The sequence below is a fragment of the Rhinoderma darwinii genome, chromosome 10 (genome assembly GCF_050947455.1).
Source record: "Rhinoderma darwinii isolate aRhiDar2 chromosome 10, aRhiDar2.hap1, whole genome shotgun sequence".
NCBI classification, from domain to species: domain Eukaryota; kingdom Metazoa; phylum Chordata; class Amphibia; order Anura; family Rhinodermatidae; genus Rhinoderma; species Rhinoderma darwinii.
The window spans coordinates 103,432,344-103,457,742 of NC_134696.1; the positions used below are offsets into that span (position 1 = coordinate 103,432,344).

At 42.8% G+C, this 25,399-nt stretch overlaps 3 protein-coding genes across 4 annotated transcripts in view; 1 reads left to right on the plus strand and 2 right to left on the minus strand.

Annotated features, from left to right (window-relative positions):
- Nucleotides 1–1,816, minus strand: part of KMT2B (lysine methyltransferase 2B) — a 20,845-nt gene extending 19,029 nt beyond the window's left edge. The window contains exon 1 of the mRNA XM_075840925.1: nucleotides 1,790–1,816. Coding sequence (XP_075697040.1) covers nucleotides 1,790–1,816 — 27 coding nt within the window. The remainder of the gene's footprint in view (nucleotides 1–1,789) is intronic.
- Nucleotides 1,817–2,072: 256 nt separating this feature from the next.
- RBM42 (RNA binding motif protein 42) lies at nucleotides 2,073–10,621 on the plus strand. The gene is made up of 10 exons (XM_075839078.1): nucleotides 2,073–2,319; nucleotides 4,011–4,164; nucleotides 4,275–4,362; nucleotides 7,361–7,492; nucleotides 7,597–7,721; nucleotides 7,995–8,120; nucleotides 8,204–8,308; nucleotides 8,387–8,507; nucleotides 9,599–9,793; nucleotides 10,083–10,621. Exons 1-10 carry the CDS (start codon nucleotides 2,111–2,113, stop codon nucleotides 10,193–10,195), a joined length of 1,368 nt encoding a protein of 455 aa, XP_075695193.1. The 5' UTR covers nucleotides 2,073–2,110; the 3' UTR covers nucleotides 10,196–10,621.
- A 2,022-nt stretch (nucleotides 10,622–12,643) lies between these two features.
- The window catches only part of LOC142661657 (Friend leukemia integration 1 transcription factor-like), a 29,565-nt gene continuing 16,809 nt past the window's right edge, over nucleotides 12,644–25,399 (minus strand). For both annotated transcript variants that reach the window (XM_075839079.1, XM_075839081.1), the window contains exons 2-9: nucleotides 23,571–23,755; nucleotides 22,756–22,922; nucleotides 16,919–17,122; nucleotides 16,703–16,780; nucleotides 16,547–16,609; nucleotides 15,919–15,963; nucleotides 14,914–14,961; nucleotides 12,644–13,579 (exon numbers count right to left, since the gene is read on the minus strand). In XM_075839079.1, the coding sequence (XP_075695194.1) occupies nucleotides 13,071–13,579; nucleotides 14,914–14,961; nucleotides 15,919–15,963; nucleotides 16,547–16,609; nucleotides 16,703–16,780; nucleotides 16,919–17,122; nucleotides 22,756–22,922; nucleotides 23,571–23,755 (1,299 nt within the window). In that variant the 3' untranslated portion in view covers nucleotides 12,644–13,070. The remainder of the gene's footprint in view (nucleotides 13,580–14,913; nucleotides 14,962–15,918; nucleotides 15,964–16,546; nucleotides 16,610–16,702; nucleotides 16,781–16,918; nucleotides 17,123–22,755; nucleotides 22,923–23,570; nucleotides 23,756–25,399) is intronic.

Consider the following 25,399-nt stretch of genomic DNA (forward strand, 5'->3'; position numbering starts at 1 on the left):
GACATTATACTGTGTGGGGGCAGCTATGGGGACATTATACTGTGTGGAGGCAGCTATGGGGACATTATACTGTGTGGGGGCAGCTATGGGGACATTATACTGTGTGGAGGCAGCTATGGGGACATTATACTGTGTGGGGGCAGCTATGGGGGCATTATACTGTGTGGGGCAGCTATGGGGACATTATACTGTGTGGGGGCAGCTATGGGGACATTATACTGTGTGGGGGCAGCTATGGGGACATTATACTGTGTGGAGGCAGCTATGGGGACATTATACTGTCTGGGGGCAGCTATGGGGACATTATACTGTGTGGGGCAGCTATGGGGACATTATACTGTGTGGGGGCAGCTATGGGGACATTATACTGTGTGGGGGCAGCTATGGGGGCATTATACTGTGTGGAGGGCAGCTATGGGGACATTATACTGTGTGGAGGCACCTATGGGGACATTATACTTTGTGGGGCAGCTATGGGGGCATTATACTGTGTGGGGGCAGCTATGGGGCATTATACTGTGTGGGGGCAGCTATGGGGGAATTATACTGTGTGGGGGGCAGCTATGGGGGCATTATACTGTGTGGGGGCAGCTGTGGGGACATTATACTGTGTGGAGGCAGCTATGGGGACATTATACTTTGTGGGGCAGCTATGGGGGCATTATACTGTGTGGAGGCAGTTATGGGGGCATTATACTGTGTGGGGGCAGTTATGGGGACATTATACTGTGTGGAGGCAGCTATGGGGACATTATACTGTGTGGAGGCAGCTATGGGGGCATTATACTGTGTGGGGGGCAGTTATGGGGGCATTATACTGTGTGGAGGCAGCTATGGGGGCAATATACTGTGTGGAGGCAGCTATGGGGGCATTATACTGTGCGGAGGCAGCTATGGGGGAATTATACTGTGTGGGGGGCAGTTATGGGGGCATTATACTGTGTGGAGGCAGCTATGGGGGCAATATACTGTGTGGAGGCAGCTATGGGGGCATTATACTGTGTGGAGGCAGCTATGGGGACATTATACTGTGTGGAGGCAGCTATGGGGGACATTATACTGTGTGGAGGCAGCTATGGGGGCATTATACTTTGTGGGGCAGCTATGGGGGCATTATACTGTGTGGGGGGCAGTTATGGGGGCATTATACTGTGTGGGGGCAGTTATGGGGGCATTATACTGGGTGGGGGGCAGTTATGGGGGCATTATACTGTGTGGGGGGCAGTTATGGGGGCATTATACTGTGTGGGGGGCAGTTATGGGGGCATTATACTGTGTGGAGGCAGCTATGGGGGCATTATACTGTGTGGAGGCAGCTATGGGGGCATTATACTGTGTGGAGGCAGCTATGGGGGCATTATACTTTGTGGGGCAGCTATGGGGGCATTATACTGTGTGGGGGGCAGTTATGGGGGCATTATACTGTGTGGGGGCAGTTATGGGGGCATTATACTGGGTGGGGGGCTGTTATGGGGGCATTATACTGTGTGGGGGGCAGTTATGGGGGCATTATACTGTGTGGGGGGCAGTTATGGGGGCATTATACTGTGTGGGGGGCAGTTATGGGGGCATTATACTGTGTGGGGGGCACGCATGTCACATCTTTCTTATATGCCATAACATTATAAGATGGGAGTACCCATTTAATTGATATTAGTATTGTAATCTTTACATGCAGCAGGTCCGTACACGAGGACCCTATAACCTAAGTATCCAAAACAGCCACAAGAAGTGGTTATGTTGCCCATAGCAACCCGCAAGAATACAACACTCATTTTCTAAACTGTACTGAATACAGTAACCAATCAGAGTCCATGTTTCATTTTTGAAGCGCAGATAACAAACAAAATGTATTGTCATTGGTTGCAAAGAATATGGAAGCTGCATTCTGATTGGTTACTATAGGCAACAAGGCCTATCTTTCGCTAAGACAATTGCGGTATGAGCCGGCACACTGTTACAATATCTACATAATGCTTTACAAAAATAGAACAGTATCGGCGCGGATCCTTTACGGCAGCATCTACGCGGCACGTTCAGTTTCCAGTCACACACAGAAATTTTGCCCTCACTTTGCACCGAAGCAAAATAGCGACGGTTTGCGTACACTATGTGGCACCACCCCAAACGTAAAGCGTGCAGCGCACGTCGAGTCGGAAGCGGAAGTGACGTAGAAGCAGTGCGCCGCGGCGAAACCTGTGTATGTTGGAGAGGAGAGACGAAGAGAAGATTCGCGACTGTTCCGTGCCTGAGTAGCGGCATCATGGCGGGGAAGAGCGGGGAGGAGAAACTGAAGGAGATGGAGGCGGAGATGGCGCTGTGAGTGATGCCCTGAGCTCGGAGGGGGGTGGGGATGTCAGACGTTGTATGGGTGGACGGCCCTGCTGGAACTTCTGGTTTCACATTAATATGAGATGCCTATTAGGGGGTATGAATGGCGTAGAGAGGGGTTCCCAAGTTTTTTTTAAAGCCGGAGGAGCCGATCCCATCTGTTGTACTCACAACTGACTGTCTCCAAGGCAACCGTACGAAGCACGTAAAGTATCGCGCACCGGTTCTACTGTAATTCTAGGATCCGTATACTTTACTCTCAGGGGGTCGTGCAGTTGTCATGGCGACTTCCCCCCCCCCCACTGTTAAGTAGCATCTCTCCGTGCTCAAGGTCTGTTTTGGATTTAGGCGCTTGGGGTCCTAGACCTCGCACGTGCAAAACTACAACTCCCAGCGTACCCTGAGAGCTGACGAGCCCTAAGTTACCGACCACAGTCCTAAAATTCTGTCGTCCACATCAGGACTTTTAAACGAGTTTCCGGGAAAAAAATCAGTTTCCAGATCTCCGTGCGCCCCTGAGAAATCTGGAGACCGTCGTGTGATGAGACGCAGAATCTAACGTGCGGTTTGGTGATCGTGTCAAGAACTGTCCATTAACGCGTCCCGGCTACGGATGGAGGATCGCACGTGCCGCAGTGACCGGCGAGGCCTGGACTCCGCAAGACGTCTGCCGGTTCCTGTGGTCTGTGGTACAAGACGTGGCGGCAGATCCTGCGAGGTGTGAGGTGCGGCCTCCGGGGATCGGACGTTTCGCCAGCACATCCCACAGATCGATAGGATTGAGATCTGGGGAATTTGGGGATGACATATTGAAGTCTTTATGGTGTTCCTTATCATTCCTGGACAATGTTTGCAGCGCGGCGGGGGCCGTTATGCTGCAGCGCGGCGGGGGCCGTTATGCTGCAGCTCGGCGGGGGCCGTTATCCTGCTGACGGGGAATATCGCTGCCATGATGGGGGCACTTGTCTGCAGCAACGTTTCGCTCGGTGCTACGTGTCACATCCACGTAAATTCCAGGACACGATTTCTCAGCAGAACGTTGTCCTGATCATCACCCGGTCCCCGCCGGCTTGTCGTCTTCCCATAATGCATCCTGGTGCCATCTCCTCCCCAGGTAAGTGAGGCACCTGCACCCGGCCGTCCACATGATGTAACACATGATTCACCAGACCAGGCGCCGCCTTCCATTGCTCCAGTTCTGCTGATCACGTGCCCATTGTAGGCGCTGTCGGTGGTGGGCAGGGGTCTGTATGGGCGCTCTGACCGGTCTGCGGCTTCACCGCCCCACATACAGCACGCGCAGCTCTGCGAGTCCTGTCACCTTTCTATCGTAGCTAGAAGGAGTTTGTGGTACAGTAGATCTTCTGTGGGATCGGACCAGACTGGGTAGCCTCCCCTCCCCCGCACATCAATGAGCCTCAATGGCACACGATCCTGTCGCTGGTTCACCGGTTCTCCTTCCTTGAAGCACTTTTGATTAGTACTAACCCCCATGAGACCGGGATCACTTGCTGCTTCATTGTCAGGCTCCATTGTAACCAGATCAATGCTATTCACTTCGCCTGGCAGAGGTATTATGTTACGGCTGATCAGTGGCTCATTACTAATGTTGGGGTGCCAGTTCTCTCCTCTATAGACCTTTTTTCTTTGTGTTTGTAATTTTTTATTTTTTTTTGCAGGTTTGAACAGGAGGTTCTGGGCGCCCCTGTAGTTCCGCCTCCCGGGGAATCCGTTCCGCTCCCTGTTCCATTGGCCATCCCTGCCGTTCCTGTCCTACGTGCCCCTGCCCTACCTGTCATACGTCCTGTTATAGCAACGAACACCTACAGTCAGGTGAGGGGTCGTCTCCATGTCAGGCTCAGAAGGAGCCACCACTGCAGTTCCACCATTACAGCCTTCGTATGACACGACTAACTGATGTATTTAATGTTTTCCCATCACAGGTGCAGCAGAGTCTGGATGCCCGAGCAGCCGCAGCAGCAAACGTGATGCCTCCTCTAATGATGCCCCCTGTGCAGTTTGTTGGACCAGGTTAGAATAAGTTTCTGTGGTGATTATAAGAATGTTTATTGTAGAAGTGTAACCTCAAAATCCTAAATCCAGCTCTGACACCACGTTACATATAGAATAAATCTACACAAACACCGGAGTCCCTGTGTACATGGCATTACTGATCCTGAGTTATATCCTGTATTATACTCCAGAGCTGCACTCACTATTCTGCTGGTGGAGTCACTGTGTACATACATTACATTACTTATCCTGTACTGATCCTGAGTTACATCCTGTATTATACTCCAGAGCTGCACTCACTATTCTGCTGGTGGAGTCACTGTGTACATGACATTACTTATCCTGTACTGATCCTGAGTTATATCCTGTATTATACTCCAGAGCTGCACTCACTATTCTGCTGGTGGAGTCACTGTGTACATACATTACATTACTTATCCTGAGTTACATCCTGTATTATACTCCAGAGCTGCACTCACTATTCTTCTGGTGGAGTCACTGTCTACATACATTACATTACTTATCCTGTACTGATCCTAAGTTACAGCCTGTATTATACTCCAGAGCTGCACTCACTATTCTGCTGGTGGAGTCACTGTGTACATACATTACATTACTTATCCTGTACTGATTCTGAGTTACATCCTGTATTATACTCCAGAGCTGCACTCACTATTCTGCTGGTGGAGTCACTGTGTACATATATTACATTACTTATCCTGTACTGATCCTGAGTTATATCCTGTATTATACTCCAGAGCTGCACTCCCTATTCTGCTGGTGGGATCACTGTGTACATACATTACATTACTCATCCTGAGTTACATCCTGTATTATACTCCAGAGCGACACTCACTATTCTGCTGGTGGGATCACTGTGTACATACATTACTTATCCTGTACTGATCCTGTGTTACATCTTGTATTATACTCCAGATCTGCACTCACTATTCTGCTGGTGGAGTCACTGTGTACATACATTACGTTACTTATCCTGTACTGATCCTGAGTTACCTCCTGTATTATACTCCAGAGCTGCACTCACTATTCTGCTGGTGGAGTCACTGTGTACATACATTACATTACTTATCCTGTACTGATCCTGAGTTACATCCTGTATTATACTCCAGAGCTGCACTCACTATTCTGCTGTTGGAGTCACTGTATACATAGATGACATTACTTATCCTGTACTGATCCTGACTTACATCCTGTATTATACTCCAGAGCTGCACTCACTATTCTGCAGGTGGAGTCACTGTGTACATACATTACATTACTTATCCTGTACTGATCCTGACTTACATCCTGTATTATACTCCAGAGCTGCACTCACTATTCTGCTGGTGGAGTCACTGTGTACATACATTACTTATCCTGTACTGATCCGGAGTTACATCCTGTATTATACTCCAGAGCTGCACTCACTATTCTGCTGGTGGAGTCACTGTGTACATACATTACATTACTTATCCTGTACTGATCCTGAGTTACATCCTGAATTATACTCCAGAGCTGCACTCACTATTCTGCTGGTGGAGTCACTGTGTACATACATTACATTACTTATCCTGTACTGATCCTGAGTTATATCCTGTATTATACTCCAGAGCTGCACTCACTATTCTGCTGGTGGAGTCACTGTGTACATACATTACATTACTTATCCTGTACTGATCCGGAGTTACATCCTGTATTATACTCCAGAGCTGCACTCACTATTCTGCTGGTGGAGTCACTGTGCACATACATTACATTACTTATCCTGTACTGATCCTGAATTACATCCTGTATTATACTCCAGAGCTGCACTCGCTGTTCTGCTGGTGGAGTCACTGTGTACATACATTACATTACTTATCCTGTACTGATCCTGAGTTACATCCTGTATTATACTCCAGAGCTGCACTCACTGTTCTGCTGGTGGAGTCACTGTGTACATACATTACATTACTTATCCTGTACTGATCCTGAGTTATATCCTGTATTATACTCCAGAGCTGCACTCACTATTCTGCTGGTGGGGTCACTGTGTACATACATTACATTACTTATCCTGTACTGATCCCGAGTTACATTCTGTACTATACTCCAGAGCTGCACTCACTATTCTGCTGGTGGAGGCACTGTGTACATACATTACATTACTTATCCTGTACTGATCCTGAATTACATCCTGTATTATACTCCAGAGCTGCACTCACTATTCTGCTGGTGGAGTCACTGTGTACATACATTACATTACTTATCCTGTACTGATCCTGAATTACATCCTGTATTATACTCCAGAGCTGCACTCACTATTCTGCTGGTGGAGTCACTGTGTATATACATTACATTACTTATCCTGTACTGATCCTGAGTTACACCCTGTATTATACTCCAGAGCTGCACTCACTATTCTGCTGGTGGAGTCACGGTGTACATACATTACATTACTTATCCTGTATTATACTCCAGAGCTGCACATGTGTCATGTATGTACACAGTGACTCCTCCAGCAGAATAGTGAGTGCAGCTCTGGAGTATAATACAGTATGTAACTCAGGATCAGTACAGGATAAGTAATGTAATGTATGTACACAGTGACTCCTCCAGCAGAATAGTGAGTGCAGCTCTGGAGTATAATACAGGATGTAACTCAGGATCAGTACAGGATAGGTAATGTAATATATGTACACAGTGACTCCACCAGCAGAATAGTGAGTGCAGCTCTGGAGTATAATACAGGATGTAACTCAGGATCAGTACAGGATAAGTAATGTAATGTATGTACACAGTGACTACACCAGCAGAATAGTGAGTGCAGCTCTGGAGTATAATCTATTTATAAACTGTTTGTGTAGTATATTCCATGTGTAAGCTGCTCGGTGTATATGATCCTTCCTCGTTGCCGGGCAGCCGTCTATAATGTGATCTTGCAGTGGAATTGTCGGTCTGATTCAGCAAATATTAGAGGCTCCAAAATTGTTGTTTTTTTTTTTTCTCACATGGATTTTGTTTTGTTTTTCAATAGCAATCCCACCCCCAAGACACCCACTCATGAGGCCCAGCTTTATCCCCCATGCCCTGCAGAGACCTTCCGAATCTCACGCTGGGATGCCCCGGCCGTCCTTCATCCCCCATGTCCTGCAGCAGCACCGATCCAGTAAGTCACTCTCTTTTATTGCTTCTGAAACACTTTTTGATACATTACAATTGGTAATCTTACACCCTTTTTTTTTTTTTTTTTTTTTTTTCCTCCTTTGCCAGTGGGCCCTCGGCACCCCGGAATGCCTCCCCCACAACCTCTGATGTCACATCCGATGCACGGTCCTCCTCCGCCACTCATGAGTCACATGCCTCCTCCCCCCATGAACATGAGAACGGGCCCACCGGTGAGTCTTCCTGCTCGGAGACAAAGCGACTTCAAAATTTGGCAGCGTAAATCTACATATCATCTAATTGAGTCGTCTTCTAGGGATTGCATCATGCTTTATACTCCAGTCACATCCAGAGCTGCGTTCCCAAGACTTCCACAATACAATGTAGTAAGATTGCAGCTCTGGGTGTGACTGGAGTAATCCAAGAAGCAAGTTTTATCAAACTTATTGTTATTATCCGAGTGATTTAAAAGGGTAGAAATTGAAAATGACTTTTTCTCCTTGCAGCCGGCCCTGGTGGGTCCGATGCCGCCGCCTCCTCGCCCTGTGGTACAGTCCTCTCCTAAAATGAACCCCACAGTCATTCAGGCTGCACCCACCGTCTATACGGCACCTCCTGTAAGGAAGGTAGAGGTGGGTCCCCCCTTTATCACTTTGGTTTCACCCCTCTGCCGCTCCAGCGGAGTCTCATCGCGTTTCTCATGTCGTCGTTTTAGGAGGAAGTCCCAGAACCGCCGGCCGTGACGGACGACAAGGATCTAAGTTATGAGGATACCGTGATTGGTCCCAGCATGCCGGAGGTAGAGCCCGTACAGCCTGAGGTCGGTGTCTGTCGCTGCTGGAGATGATGGGGATTGTAGTCCTACCTCTCTACACCATTGACCGTCATTGTTTTATAGATTGTACTGGAGCCGGTGCAGGAAGACAAGAAGAAAATGAAGCCGGAGAAGCTGAAGCGCTGTATACGCACCGCAGCCGGGACCTCCTGGGAAGATCAGAGCCTCCTGGAGTGGGATACGGGTGAGGACTGGAGAGATATTGCTGACAGCAGCGCCCCCATATATATATATAGGTCATTCGTGACATCAGAAGCTGCAGAGTTCATGGGGTTGATGTCATGTCTGGTTTCTGGGAAAGCTGGGTGACGTTACTACTCCCACATGGGTTATCACTCAGCTTTGCTAGAGTCTTGCATGGTATATCTGTTCCAAATCTTATCCAGGGTCCCTGCCTAACTTGACGGGTTTGCCATTCAGGAATATAAGCCGGCTGGGTGAGAGCTCCATTATGGGAGCAGCAATGGGGTTCTATTGGTTGAGGAAGGGATTTTCGTGTGGATGCAAAGCCATTTCATGCCACACGGTGGCGCTGTTGTCTATCGGAAATGTTGCATGTAGATCAGGCGATCTCCATCTCTGTTTGATTATCACTCAGCAGCCAATGACAGATCAGTGTGATATTTTCTAGAGCTCGGGAATGGCAGGGGGGGTGGGGGGCATAAACCTCACACCTCCAGACACTGCCCTCCCCGATATCTCTGCTCGGGGGCCGAAGTGCAGGGTGATAAAGGGTGGGCGGTTTCAGCACTGCCGCAATATTGGACGTGGAGAACCTGTCGGCCAGACTCAGTACTGAAGGGGGGGCACATCATCTTGCCTTAATTATAACATTTTGGACTGTGCCAGGTATAGGGTGGTCACGATACCAGAACTTGGACTTCGATACCGATACTTTGTGTAATATTGCGATGCTCGATACCAAAACGATACTTTTGCCAACAATAATCATTTTTACACGAGTACCTCCGTCTGCCCTAACAACGGGAAACCTGGTCAGACAGCCCTGGGGTCCTTCAATGGACCCTGAGCGGTCTGCCCATATATGGTATGTCCCTCGATCGTGTCACAGGGTTCCCACCCCCTTCTCATTTACCCCTTGAATGCTGCGGTGGCGGCGGTTCGCTTTGATCGCAGCATTCAAGGGAATAGCGGTGAAGATCAGAGGCTCCTTGTGATTTCACCGTTAGATCGTCCGGTGACGACGCCGTAAAGAGACATTTTTAACGTCCACAATATATAAATAAATTTGGCTCAATGTCTTAAACCCAACAGACGACTTCCGGATATTCTGCGGAGACCTTGGAAACGAGGTGAACGACGACATCCTGGCCCGAGCTTTCAGCCGCTACCCCTCGTTCCTGAAGGCCAAAGTCATTCGAGACAAACGCACGGGCAAAACCAAGGGGTACGGCTTCGTGAGCTTCAAAGACCCCAATGATTACGTCCGGGCGATGAGGGAGATGAACGGTGAGTGGAGGTGGAGATGGGGGGTTTCAGGTCTAGCGTCTCGAGACCCTCTCTAGGGGGGGGTTCAGCCTCTTATGTACATTCATCATCGTAGAGTGAAAAGCTCAGCAAGCAGAGATCCTGAAAATGGTTTAGAAACTTGCAGTCAGTGAATAGGAACATTCTCGTTCACATCCATAGGCTGATAACCCTCCCTGGTTGAGAAAAGCTCTGAGACATTGTAACGGGTCCTGCTCCTGTCGAGACGTTCCGGTCGTCGTTCTTACTTGACGCATTTCATCCTCCGCAGGTAAATATGTCGGCTCTCGGCCCATCAAGCTGAGGAAGAGCATGTGGAAGGACCGCAACATCGATATCGTGCGCAAGAAACAGCGGGAAAAGAAGAAGCTCGGCCTCAGATAACAATAGACGGATATTAACCTGCTGAATATATAGAATGACGGGTCCTGCTCCTACCCGGTCACCCCGATCAGGGCGGACGTCTGCCCAGTACCCACAATCCCCTTTTATTCAAGTCTTCAGTCCGGTTCTGATTTCTCCCTGGCTGCTCCGGCCCCAAATGTAGAACAATAGGAACAATCAGGTCTTGGTTTTTCCGAATGTTTTTATAGGTTTGTCTGGTAGCAGAGGAAGCCATAGATCAGCTGCACCACTAATAGTGACCATCAGGTGGCGCTGTTACCTATAGATCCCCCGGCAGGAATGAGTTGGACGTCTTCTCTGCCGTTCCTACAAGATATTTATGATGTTCGGCCTGTGTGACCCTCGTGTGCCGCCCGCTCTGGACCGGTGTACAGTGTAAATAAAATCATTCTCAATTTTTTTTTTCATGTTTTTGCCTCCAATTTTGTTATTTGGGAATAGTCACACGGCCTGTACCCCATAACTGTGTACCCGCTGTGCGGTCTCGTCTGAGATGCCACACACTGCGCATTGTATACTCCCCTACCACACTGCACCCCATAACTAAACCTAAGGGTATACCCTCGTGTCATACTGCACCCCATAACTAAACCGAAGGCTATACACTCGTATCATACTGCACCCCATAACTAAGGGTATACCCTCGTATCATACTGCACCCCATAACTAAGGGTATACCCTCGTGTCATACTGCACCCCATAACTAAACCGAAGGCTATACACTCGTATCATACTGCACCCCATAACTAAAACTAAGGGTATACCCTCGTATCATACTGCACCCCATAACTAAACCGAAGGCTATACACTCGTATCATACTGCACCCCATAACTAAGGGTATACCCTCGTATCATACTGCACCCCATAACTAAACCGAAGGCTATACACTCGTATCATACTGCACCCCATAACTAAGGGTATACCCTCGTGTCATACTGCACCCCATAACTAAAACTAAGGGTATACCCTCGTATCATACTGCACCCCATAACTAAACCGAAGGCTATACACTCGTATCATACTGCACCCCATAACTAAAACTAAGGGTATACCCTCGTATCATACTGCACCCCATAACTAAAACTAAGGGTATACCCTCGTATCATACTGCACCCCATAACTAAACCGAAGGCTATACACTCGTATCATACTGCACCCCATAACTAAAACTAAGGGTATACCCTCGTATCATACTGCACCCCATAACTAAAACTAAGGGTATACCCTCGTATCATACTGCACCCCATAACTAAACCGAAGGCTATACACTCGTATCATACTGCACCCCATAACTAAAACTAAGGGTATACCCTCGTATCATACTGCACCCCATAACTAAAACTAAGGGTATACCCTCGTATCATACTGCACCCCATAACTAAACCGAAGGCTATACACTCGTATCATACTGCACCCCCATAACTACTCCCTATGGAAGTATACCTGCTATCTCACTGCACCCCCCATAACTAAACCGAAGGGTATACCCTCATCACGCTGTACCCCCAGAACTACTCCCTATGAAACTATACCTCACATCCCACTGTACCCCATAAATCCTGACTACGAAACTATACCTCATATCATACTGTACCCCCATAACCATTCCCTATGGAAGTATACCTCCTATCTCTCTGCACCCCCTTAACTAGTCCCTATGGAAGTATACATTTCACACAGTACCCCCATAACTATACCCTATGGACGTATACCTCATATCACACTGCACCCCATGAGAACAACCTATGAAAGAATACTCTCACTGTACCCCATAACTACTTCATGAAGATCTCCGCTATCACTGCACGCCCCTAATTACTCCCTATAAATAATCCTGTCCTATCACACCGCACCCTATGACAGCAGTACGGTGTCCCCATAACTGCACCTTCATACAGTCTGCACCCCGTTACAGCCCCCGCCTCGTGTTCTGCTGCATATCCTGTGTACACGGCTTCACTTATACCGGTGCCCCCTATACCCGCCTCGCTCCCGCTGCACGGCATTGTGGGAAGCATTTCTGCCCATTGTCCTATTTCCTGATAAACAGGAAGGCAGCTGTGCGTGCGGCGTCACAGGATGTGTGTGACCTCTGCAGGATATGGGGGTGTCATTCTCCGTCACGGGTCCCTACATATGATCCCTGCGTCCTGATCGATCAGTCATTCATATAAGGTCCTGAATACGGGGGAAACTGAACCGGCGTACATAAGGGGGGGTGTAAACTTTCTATCAGCCTGAACTGGCTGATAACAGGGAACAATAGCTTGGAGTCCCCTGAGATGCCGGACCACCCCCTTGACTAAGTGATGGCGGAGCTCCGAGGAGAGGTTGGTACCAGGAGACTCTGTGGCAGCGATAGGAAAAAAAACGGAGCCGCCAATCTGACCTCCGATTATAACGAAGGCGCAAAACTAGAAGAAAAGTCAAAGCCTGATAAATTTAATAGGTAAAATACAAATAACAGATCAAAAAACCCCAATACAAGATTCACAGAGCAGAGAGACCCCGTAATCCAGCGCAGATCGCAGTCCCATGTAACCCCTGCACCATGAGACACCCCAATATTAGACGTCCTTGTTCCTAGCTATATCTGTCTCCTGGGAAAGCTGGGTCATCAATATGGCCGGGGGTGTCGCACAGATCGAATCCTTCTAGCTGTGCGGTAATCGAACCTCTATCATATAGATTTGCCATTCTGGAATCTGGGAAAGTTGGGTGACCGCCTATACAAGCAGTAATGGCGGCCATATTGGTTGGACTCGGGGCTCCTATTTACTAAGAAGTTTCTCTATATACATCCCTTTAAGAATTCGCTTTTGCAGTTCATTGTCCGCACTGTCGTCCGGTGACTCAGAAGTAAAGTCCCATATGTTGCCCCAATTGGCCGCCATGTTGCCTTGTCTGCCCTGGATACAGTCCACCACCAGGGGGCGTGCTGAAGTACTGCACTGGTATGATGGCAGGCAGGGCAGTGGACTGGTTATGGTGGTGGGGGGGTAGTGGCACAGTCGTCTTGGCTTGCTGGGTATAATAGTTCCCGTCCTGATATTTGCAGCCTGTGGGGTCGTTGTTGTGGGATTGCTGGACCACCTGGATTCCTTGGAAATCGAATCTGTAGGCGTAACGCTTCCCGTGCACCTTGCTCATGATGTTCTTGTCATAGTAATAGCGCAGCGCCCGGCTTAGCTTGTCATAGTTCATGTTGGGTTTGCTCTTGCGTTCCCCCCAGCGCCGGGCCACCTCGTCGGGGTCCGTCATCTTAAACTCTCCATTCACGCCTTCCCAGGCGATGCAGCCGGCGTTCCCGCTGTCCGATAAGAGTTCCAGGAGGAATTGCCACAGCTGGATCTGGCCACTCCCTAAAAAAAAACACATGAATTTTTTTTATTTAAAAAAACGTGAAAAACTATTTAAAAAAAAACATGAAAAAATATACGAAAAAATTATTGAAAAAATGTAAAGAATATACAAAAAAAATCGTGAAATTTTTTATTAAAAATCATGAAAAATATAAAAAAAAACATGAAAAAAATATATTTAAAAAAAATCAGCGAGGATCCCGCATACAAATAGGATCCCATTGACCCTGATGCAACCACATCCTCTTCACCCCCTACAGTAATGCCCCTGGCCGGTGGTGGGGATACGTCTAATCAAGGGATTCTTGGTAAGCTAGATGGCTCTCGAATGGTAAATCTGCCATTTAGATAGCTCTGGATGTATCGCTATCATTCAGTAACCTGGGAAAGCTGGGTGACAAGCCATTTGGGATCTGAGGTGGACATATCAGTTATCACCCAGCTTTCCCATAGAAAGATCAAATTGGAAGATTCAAGGACTATTGGCTGTTAAATGTTTCATAAAAAATATATTATAAGAAAATAGGCAAAATGGAGAGCGAAATCACGGCGGACGGATGATCGGTCGTAAATCAATCAATCGTGTGTACGGAGACGATCATCAGAATGATCTGAGGGATGTGCGGAGACCAAAAAAATGCAAAACGGCCGACCCGCTCCACCAGGGGCCAAGTATGGGGGACAATGGCGCATATATATCTGACCAAATATTTAAAATTGTCCATTATGGGTGACTCCTCTGTCCTGTGCGGATTTACTTTTGGGGTGAAGTCATTATAAGCCGATTACAGCCAACGATAAACTGGACTAATGAGGCCGGACTAATGAAAACATTTACACATTTGTACTCTGGGAACAAGTAATTAAAGGGCCAGACGTCATGTGGAGAAGTGTAATCTGCTTTCTACATACTGAGCTCTACAAGTGGTGGCCCAGCTGAGCAGACACAAGTCATCGATAGTAGAGGAGGAGTGGGGGGTATGAAACCGGAGACCCGACGAAATCAGCCGCAATCATCAGGGTAAGATGCTCCGTAATGAGAATTACAACATTGCAACGTTTACTTACACAATATTAAGCCAACACAGCAGCTTGTGAGGTATTACTAAATCCTTACAGCTTTAGCCGCAGCTTACGGAGGTTGTGCAGCTATGGAGCAATGTGATCTGCACAAGACCCCCCGTGCTTTCTAATCAATCTATTCCTGGTACCAAAATAGTTAAACCTCTTAGTTGCTACAATATAAAATCTTATGGCTTCTGATAAATCCAGCAAGTATTGATCCAGAGCCGTAAAGTCGCAGCAAAAACGCAGCGTGTGAACGGATCTCTCACCTGGATTAGACAGACGGCTGCTCGTCGGACCCAACACCTGATACGGATCTGCGAAGGAAATATATCCGGCTCAGAATTGACTTGATTATATATTTGCCTTTGCTTCTTTTTCCGCAACTTTCTAATACAATTTGTGATTCAATTCCTCACCTTTTTCAAGATCTTTGCTTGCGGTCAGTGAATGTAAATACAAATTATTTAGTCCTCTTCGCGCGTCTGAGAGTTTGTTGCAATTGTATGCCGTCCAGAAAATACTTTGTGAGCTGAATACAGCGGCACAAATCTCTCTCCTGTCCTGATAGTTTGTTACAATTGTATCTGGTCTAGACAACCCTCTCTGAACTCCATATAGATACATTTAACCTGCATAAATTGTAACAAACTTTCAGCTGCGAGACGTAATAAAGGGGTTTTCTGTGACTATAATATTGTTGGCATATCCTTCTATTAGTGTGAGTCCGACTTCCAGAGCCCTCACCGATCAGTGGACTGAAGGGGCTGCGTCACTCCAACAAGCGCTGTGTCCCCTTCATTTTTTACTCAGGAACAGCGCCATACATTTGGTTGTGGCTGTGTCTGGTATTGCAGTTCACTGCAGCTCAGCCCGATTCAAGTGAATGGGACTAAGCTTCAATACCAGGCACAGCCACAACCACATAAACGGAGCTGTGCCTGAGTACACAATGAAGGGTACGCGGCACTCGCTGCAGCCCCTTCAATCAGCTTATCGGCGGGGTTGCCAAGTGTCGGACCCCTACCGATCTAATATATTATGGGCCTTTACTGAGGATGGGTCATCAATATTATGGTCTTGGAAAATCCTTTCAAGTATGTACAAGTTTTCAGCTTTGGAAACAAGAAGTGCCCTATTCACTGAGGCAAGCAGGGATCTTGAAAATAATGAGGAATTGAAACACAGTCTATTAGAACGTGGCAGGATTTTTCATTATACAATTGGAAAATCCATATAATCGACTGTGCTATAATGTATAAGTTCCCGCTCACCTGGAGTGTTTCGTATGGTGGCTGCTGGAGTCTGGGGTGGAGAACCTAGAGCAAAGCAAAAATACTAGTAATTGTTCCGGACTAGTGGATTGTCTGTCCGTTGAAGACTAGACAAATTGAAACACAGAATTTTATTCTTGACCACCCATTTTTTTATTTTGGAGGGGGGGGGGGGGTATTATTTTGGATAGTTCAGAATATTTACTAATCTGGCTCCTCCCATTAATTCTGGATTAACAGACTTTCAACATATCGTTACAGGTCAAGACTTTCAGAGATGCTTTAAAAATGGGTGGGGCTGTGACAACCTTTTTCCCATAAAAGGTTGTCAATGCATAAATGAAGAAGTGTAACTTAGTCGACGTCATACGCCACTTTAAAAACATGGCTGCAAAGAGGAACCAAGTAATAAAGCAAAATGGAAAATAAGCATTTAGGGTGGAGTATATAGAACTTGGTGTGATCATCTAGTAACGAATTAAGGGGGAACCCCAGCCAGAAACATCTGTCACCACTGGATAGGTGATCAATGTTAAATTGGGGGGATCCCCCGTAATCCCCACCACCCCAAAAGTGTGAGAATTGCGCTATTAATCCCTGCTAAATATTGTAGAGCGTCATTTCTCACCTCTGTGGATTGTACTGCTTACAGAATTCCAGCTTGTTCTCCGCACATCTTCATATGTTGGCTCTGCGAATACAACACAGGAAGAATAGTCAGGAACCATGGAAGCGAAACGCGTGACTTTATCACATGACGTTTACCATTGGCGGCCTGGCTTACCTGACTTCACTGGGTTTCTCGGGGTAACTGAATGTGCTGGACCAGCGGGGACCACAGAATACGTGAACGTTGGACTGTCTGAAGAAATAATTAAAAATATTCATTAGAGGAAGCGAAACGCGTCGCAAGACGGAAATTATTAACTTGGAGCTGCTGTTCACACTATATGTGTTTGTATTGACTGATAAAAGGTATTTGGAATTTGTGGGTACATACTTTGACGGAGGTATGATAAGTGTGAGATCAGCAGGTCGATACTGTAGGATGACGCCATTCGAAGGAAGTCCTCCCGGGTCATCCTGCACAGTTCTTTCCCATCTACTCCCTGCATCAATGAGGTGTTCACATCACAGAGTCCATATTCCTTCACCGCCCAGTCCAACCATTGAGCTACATGGTCCTGTGTCCAAGCCAATGGGTCTGTAGTCGGAAAGATAATCTTAATAGATACCATAATAATGTTTCATGGAATTGTGTAAAACAGAGGGCACTATCCGTTAATAGTTAATAAAAGTTGATGATATCTATCTGGCTAAACAGCTACTCCAGTCACTACTGTACATAACTGCCCCTATGTACAAGAATATAACTACTATAATACTGCCCCCTATATACAAGAATATAACTACTATAATACTGCCCCCTATATACAAGAATATAACTACTATAATACTGCCCCCTATATACAAGAATATAACTACTATAATACTGCCCCCTATATACAAAAATATAACTACTATAATACTGCCCCCTATATACAAGAATATAACTACTATAATACTGCCCCTATATACAAGAATATAACTACTATAATACTGCCCCCTATATACAAGAATATAACTACTATAATACTGCTCCTATATACAAGAATATAACTACTATAATACTGCCCCTATATACAAGAATATAACTACTATAATACTGCCCCTATATACAAGAATATAACTACAATTATACTGCCCCTATATACAAGAATATAACTACAATTATACTGCCCCCTATATACAAGTATATAACTACTATAATACTGCTCCCTATATACAACAATATAACTACTATAATAATGTCCCTATATACAAGAATATAACTACTATAATACTGCCCCCTATATACAAGAATATAACTACTATAATACTGCCCCTATATACAAGAATATAACTAATATAATACTGCTCCTATATACAAGAATATAACTACTATAATACTGCTCCCTATATACAAGAATATAACTACTATAATACTGCCCCTATATACAAGAATATAACTACTATAATACTACTCCTATATACAAGAATATAATTACTATAATACTGCCCCCTATATACAATAATATAACTACTATAATACTGCTCCCTATATACAAGAATACAACTACTATAATACTGCTCTTATATACAATAATATAACTACTATAATACTGCTCCCTATATACAAGAATATAACTACTATAATACTGCCCCCTATATACAAGAATATAACTACTATAATACTGCCCCCTATATACAAGAATATAACTACTATAATACTGCCCCCTATATACAAGAATATAACTACTATAATACTGCTCTTATATACAAGAATATAACTACTATAATACTGCCCCTATATACAAGAATAGAACTACTATAATACTGCCCCCTATATACAAGAATATAACTACTACAATACTGCTCCTATATACAAGAATATAACTACTATACTACTGCCCCTATATACAAGAATATAACTACTATAATACTGCTCCTATATACAAGAATATAATTACTATAATACTGCCCCCTATATACAAGAATATAACTACTATAATACTGCCTCTATATACAAGAATATAACTACTATAATACTGCCCCCTATATACAAGAATATAACTACTATAATACTGCCCCCTATATACAAGAATATAACTACTATAATACTGCCCCTATATACAAGAATATAACTGCTATAATACTGCCCCCTATATACAAGAATATAACTACTATAATACTGCCCCCTATATACAAGTATATAACTACTATAATACTGCCCCCTATATACAAGAATATAACTACTATAATACTGCCCCCTATATACAAGAATATAACTACTACAATACTGCTCCCTATATACAAGAATATAACTACTATAATACTGCCCCCTATGTACAAGAATATAACTACTATAATACTGCTCTTATATACAAGAATATAACTACTATAATACTGCCCCTATATACAAGAATATAACTACTATAATACTGCTCCTATATACAAGAATATAATTACTATAATACTGCCCCCTATATACAATAATATAACTACTATAATACTGCTCTTATATACAAGAATATAACTACTATAATACTGCCCCTATATACAAGAATAGAACTACTATAATACTGCCCCCTATATACAAGAATATACCTACTATAATACTGCGCCCTATATACAAGAATATAACTACTATAATACTGCTCTTATATACAAGAATATAACTACTATAATACTGCCCCTATATACAAGAATATAACTACTATAATACTGCTCCTATATACAAGAATATAATTACTATAATACTGCCCCCTATATACAATAATATAACTACTATAATACTGCTCTTATATACAAGAATATAACTACTATAATACTGCCCCTATATACAAGAATAGAACTACTATAATACTGCCCCCTATATACAAGAATATAACTACTATAATACTGCCCCTATATACAAGAATATAACTACTATAATACTGCCCCTATATACAAGAATAGAACTACTATAATACTGCCCCCTATATACAAGAATATACCTACTATAATACTGCGCCCTATGTACAAGAATATAACTACTATAATACTGCCCCTATATACAAGAATATAACTACTATAATACTGCCCCTATATACAAGAATATAACTACTATAATACTGCTCCTATATACAAGATTATAACTACTATAATACTGCTCCTATATACAAGAATATAACTACTATAATACTGCTCTTATATACAAGAATATAACTACTATAATACTGCCCCTATATACAAGAATATAACTACTATAATACTGCTCCTATATACAAGAATATAATTACTATAATACTGCCCCCTATATACAATAATATAACTACTATAATACTGCTCTTATATACAAGAATATAACTACTATAATACTGCCCCTATATACAAGAATAGAACTACTATAATACTGCCCCCTATATACAAGAATATAACTACTATAATACTGCCCCTATATACAAGAATATAACTACTATAATACTGCCCCTATATACAAGAATATAACTACTATAATACTGCTCTTATATACAAGAATATAACTACTATAATACTGCCCCTATATACAAGAATATAACTACTATAATACTGCTCCTATATACAAGAATATAATTACTATAATACTGCCCCCTATATACAATAATATAACTACTATAATACTGCTCTTATATACAAGAATATAACTACTATAATACTGCCCCTATATACAAGAATAGAACTACTATAATACTGCCCCCTATATACAAGAATATAACTACTATAATACTGCCCCTATATACAAGAATATAACTACTATAATACTGCCCCTATATACAAGAATAGAACTACTATAATACTGCCCACTATATACAAGAATATACCTACTATAATACTGCGCCCTATGTACAAGAATATAACTACTATAATACTGCCCCTATATACAAGAATATAACTACTATAATACTGCCCCTATATACAAGAATATAACTACTATAATACTGCTCCTATATACAAGATTATAACTACTATAATACTGCCTCCTATATACAAGAATATAACTACTATAATACTGCCCCTATATACAAGAATATAACTACTATAATACTGCCCCTATATACAAGAATATAACTACTATAATACTGCCCCCTATATAGAAGAATATAACTACTATAATACTGCTCCTATATACAAGAATATAACTGCTATAATACTGCCCCTATATACAAGAATATAACTACTATAATACTGCTCCTATATACAAGAATATAACTACTATAATACTGCCTCCTATATACAAGAATATAACTACTATAATACTACCCCTATATACAAGAATATAACTACTATAATACTGCTCCTATATACAAGAATATAACTACTATAATACTGCCCCCTATATACAAGAATATAACTACTATAATACTGCCCCCTATGTACAAGAATATAACTACTATAATACTGCCCCTATGTACAAGAATATAACTACTATAATACTGCCCCCTATATACAAGAAAATAACTACTATAATACTGCCCCCTATATACAAGAATATAACTACTATAATACTAACTCTATATACAAGTATATAACTACTATAATACTGCCCCCTATATACAAGAATAGAACTACTATAATACTGCCCCTATATACATGAATATAACTACTATAATACTGCCCCCTATATACAAGAATATAACTACTATAATACTGCTCCTATATACAAGAATATAACTACTATAATACTGCTTCCTATATACAAGAATATAACTACTATAATACTGCCCCTATATACAAGAATATAACTACTATAATACTGCCCCTATATACAAGAATATAACTACTATAATACTGCCCCTATATACAAGAATATAACTACTATAATACTGCTCCTATATACAAGAATATAACTACTATAATACTGCCCCTATATACAAGAATATAACTACTATAATACTGCTCCTATATACAAGAATATAACTACTATAATACTGCCCCTATATACAAGAATATAACTACTATAATACTGCCCCTATATACAAGAATATAACTACTATAATACTGCCCCTATATACAAGAATATAACTACTATAATACTGCTCCTATATACAAGAATATAACTACTATAATACTGCCCCTATATACAAGAATATAACTACTATAATACTGCCCCCTATATACAAGAATATATCTACTATAATACTGCCCCTATATACAAGAATATAACTACTATAATACTGCCCCTATGTACAAGAATATAACTACTATAATACTGCCCCTATATACAAGAATATAACTACTATAATACTGCCTCTATATACAAGAATATAACTACTATAATACTGCTCCTATATACAAGTATATAACTACTACAATACTGCTCCTATATACAAGAATATAACTACTATAATACTGCCCCTATATACAAGAATATAACTACTATAATACTGCTCCTATATACAAGAATATAACTACTATAATACTGCCCCCTATATACAAGAATATAACTACTATAATACTGCCCCCTATATACAAGAATATAACTACTATAATACTGCCCCCTATATACAAGAAAATAACTACTATAATACTGCCCCTATATACAAGAATATAACTACTATAATACTGCTCCTATATACAAGAATATAACTACTAGAATACTGCTCTCTATATACAAGAATATAACTACTATAATACTGCCCCTATATACAAGAATATAACTACTATAATACTGCCCCCTATATAGAAGAATATAACTACTATAATACTGCTCCTATATACAAGAATATAACTACTATAATACTGCCCCTATATACAAGAATATACTATAATACTGCCCCTATATACAAGAATATAACTACTATAATACTGCTCCTATATATACAAGAATATAACTACTATAATACTGCCCCCTATATAGAAGAATATAACTACTATAATACTGCTCCTATATACAAGAATATAACTACTATAATACTGCCCCTATATACAAGAATATAACTACTATAATACTGCCCCCTATATAGAAGAATATAACTACTATAATACTGCCCCTATATACAAGAATATAACTACTATAATACTGCTCCTATATACAAGAATATAACTACTATAATACTGCCCCTATATACAAGAATATAACTACTATAATACTGCCCCTATATACAAGAATATAACTACTATAATACTGCTCCTATATATACAAGAATATAACTACTATAATACTGCCCCTATATACAAGAATATAACTACTATAATACTGTTATAACATATTTTTCCCTATCACACTTAGTTCCTGACCTGCAGGTACGATCACCCTCTTCTCCTCGTTGCCGTTAATATGACTCGGTGACTCGATCCCATTACTTGTGGTGTCGGGGTAGTTGGACTGGTAGTTTGTATGTGGGGTCTCTCTGTCTTCTCCTGTTTTATTCACTTGTAATACTGGTACGCTACCTGGGGGAAGTCTGTGAGAGAACATAAGCAAAAGCATTGTATAAGATGATAAAACAAGGCTGCTGTCTTCAGAAATAGCGCCACTCTTGTCTCTGGGTTGTGTCTGGTATTGCAGCTCAGCCCCATAGAACAGGTGTTTTGCTGTTTTTGGAAGACAGAAGTTATGATTTTCTAATCCTGAGCATCATCCTTAATTGGTGGAGGTTTCGGTAAAAGTAAAAAGTTGGTATGGCCAACCATGTTTTGAACCATGAACTCTTGGTGTGCGCCAAGTATAATAGTATTAGGGTCAGGTAGATCTCTCACCACCACCACCACCACCACCAAAGCCCAGTGGAACATATACTCATGCTTGGACTCCTAAGTGGTGGCAACCATCCTTTTCCTTTTTTAATAGGAAGATGGTGTCTTTCAAGATGGCGGAGGAGTCGAGCGGCATTCATCATTGGTCTAATCCATAATGGTGAATTTGGTCAAGCCATTATGGATTTTGCGATGGTTCTTGATTTTTGACTCAAGTTGCAAGATAACCTATAAAGAAAAGACTTCTAGATATATTTCAACCAGGAGACCATTAGCTGGTGGCCCGTGTATAGAATTGTCAAGACTTTGGTTTGGGCATTTCAACTCAACATCATAACCTGAGGATGAGCCCTCACCGGTTTCTGGATTGGTCTTCAGTCTCCTGTTTAATGTTGTGCTGACGATCACTGGTGGACACCCAAGTTGCTTCTGGAAGGTTCCTGCATCCCTTAATCTCGGGCGAATAATCATCGGGCATCTCAGTCTTCATCAGAAGTGGAGGGAAGAGAGTGTGGTCCTCACTGACCACTGAGAGAGCCTCCTGGATGAAAAGAGCGTGAAAGTAATATACAAATTACAATGATATCAAGAAAATATAAATTTTCATCTCATATGGGGCTTTACTTGAAAACATCTAAAAGAACTATGTTGGCGATTCGGCAGGATGAAAAGGGATATTTACTAAGGCCAATGTAGACTCAACACCGTAAGCAAGGCTGAAAGGGTGTTGTAGTTAGGAAAGGCTTTTTTCCATGTTGCAGGTTCCTTGAAGACTACGTGATAGTAGAGGGTTGTCTTCTTAGGGTCCCTCGAGATCTACAGGGAAAGTCCAGCATTACACATGCCCATTGATTTCAATGGCTACCACTCAATAGGTTAAAGGGACCCCATCACCTGGATGGATTAGGTCCTCTATACAATGTCATGTACAAAACTGAACCTATAGGGGCAGCTGAGCCCACTAAATAGCCCCCAGATGTGGCAATTAGTAGGCCAGAAGAAGCTAGCTCCGCCTCCCTGACTCCTTAGGAGAGGGCACTTCCTGTATCTTAGTAGAGTGGCAGGAAGTGTGTCATGTGACTTCTGCTGAATGGTTAAGAGGGTGCACAGAGGGAAACGTCTCCTTCAGCCCAAATTTAGCTCACCTGATGACCAATCACCCCTCGAGTCCCGTTACCTCTAGTAAATAAATAGTTATTCCAACGGCGCAACAATGAAGTATTCCCGTGGAAAGCGACAACAATGAGAGCAATTTCAGCCAAGAAAGTTCTAGATATTATCAAAATATAAACAACCCAGGCTCCGATAAAATATATTTATATCTGCGGAAAGTCTACAGTTTATTTATTCATTTTAAGTTTTTTTTTGTTACTACTCCGCAAAATCAGCCCTTCCCCCAGACACCAATGTTTTTTGTTTTTAGACCTTCTCAGGCCAATCTAGTGACATCACATTCAGGTGGTCACATGATGACATAATCACATGACCATCTTGTCCCAGCGCTCTAGGGCCATATGGGTATCTGTGAATGCGTTTACATTGCCGGGCGTGCGCAGATGTGTATATGGGGCCAGAGTGGAGGGAAGGAGTGTCACATAAATGTCATGTGACTACACAGATGTGATGTCACCAGGGCAGAATGACGTCACCGCTTTATTGTTACTTGTGGCTGCGCAGCTCGTGCTGCATTTGCTTCCACGTTGGCAGTTTACTCTCAGAACCTGTAATGTCCTAAATACATTATGGGAAATGCAAGGATGACACAATCTGTGTGTTCCCTGCATTTTTCACAGGAGCTCCTTGAGGCCTGATAACAGAGCGGTTACAATTCTCCCTGGCACAGGTTGGCATACGTTCTGCGTGATCTCCGTGATCTCCGTGTTCTCCTCCATGTTGCTTTACTTTATACAACCAGAGGATATTGCGGCACTGACATCCGGTTACACAAACCATTATTACTCCACAAACCTCCCATCATCAGGGACAGAGCGGAAAGATCTAGGACCGCATTATATTATCATCAGCTGTGGAGAACTTTTCTATTGTAGGAACTGAATCTCATTCAGCAGACAGTATCACACACGACAGGATTAGATACACTGCTCAGCAGACAGTATCACACAGGATAGGATTAGATACACGACCCAGCAGACGGTATCACACAGAATAGGATTAGATACACAAC

Bases quoted from the DNA above. Each gene is read 5' to 3' on its own strand.
- RBM42 (XM_075839078.1), top strand. From the start codon at position 2,111: ATGTGGCACCACCCCAAACGTAAAGCGTGCAGCGCACGTCGAGTCGGA. The intron at 8,508-9,598 runs GTGAGGACTGGA...TAAACCCAACAG, and splicing joins CCTCCTGGAGTGGGATACGG to ACGACTTCCGGATATTCTGC. The intron at 9,794-10,082 runs GTGAGTGGAGGT...CATCCTCCGCAG, and splicing joins GGCGATGAGGGAGATGAACG to GTAAATATGTCGGCTCTCGG.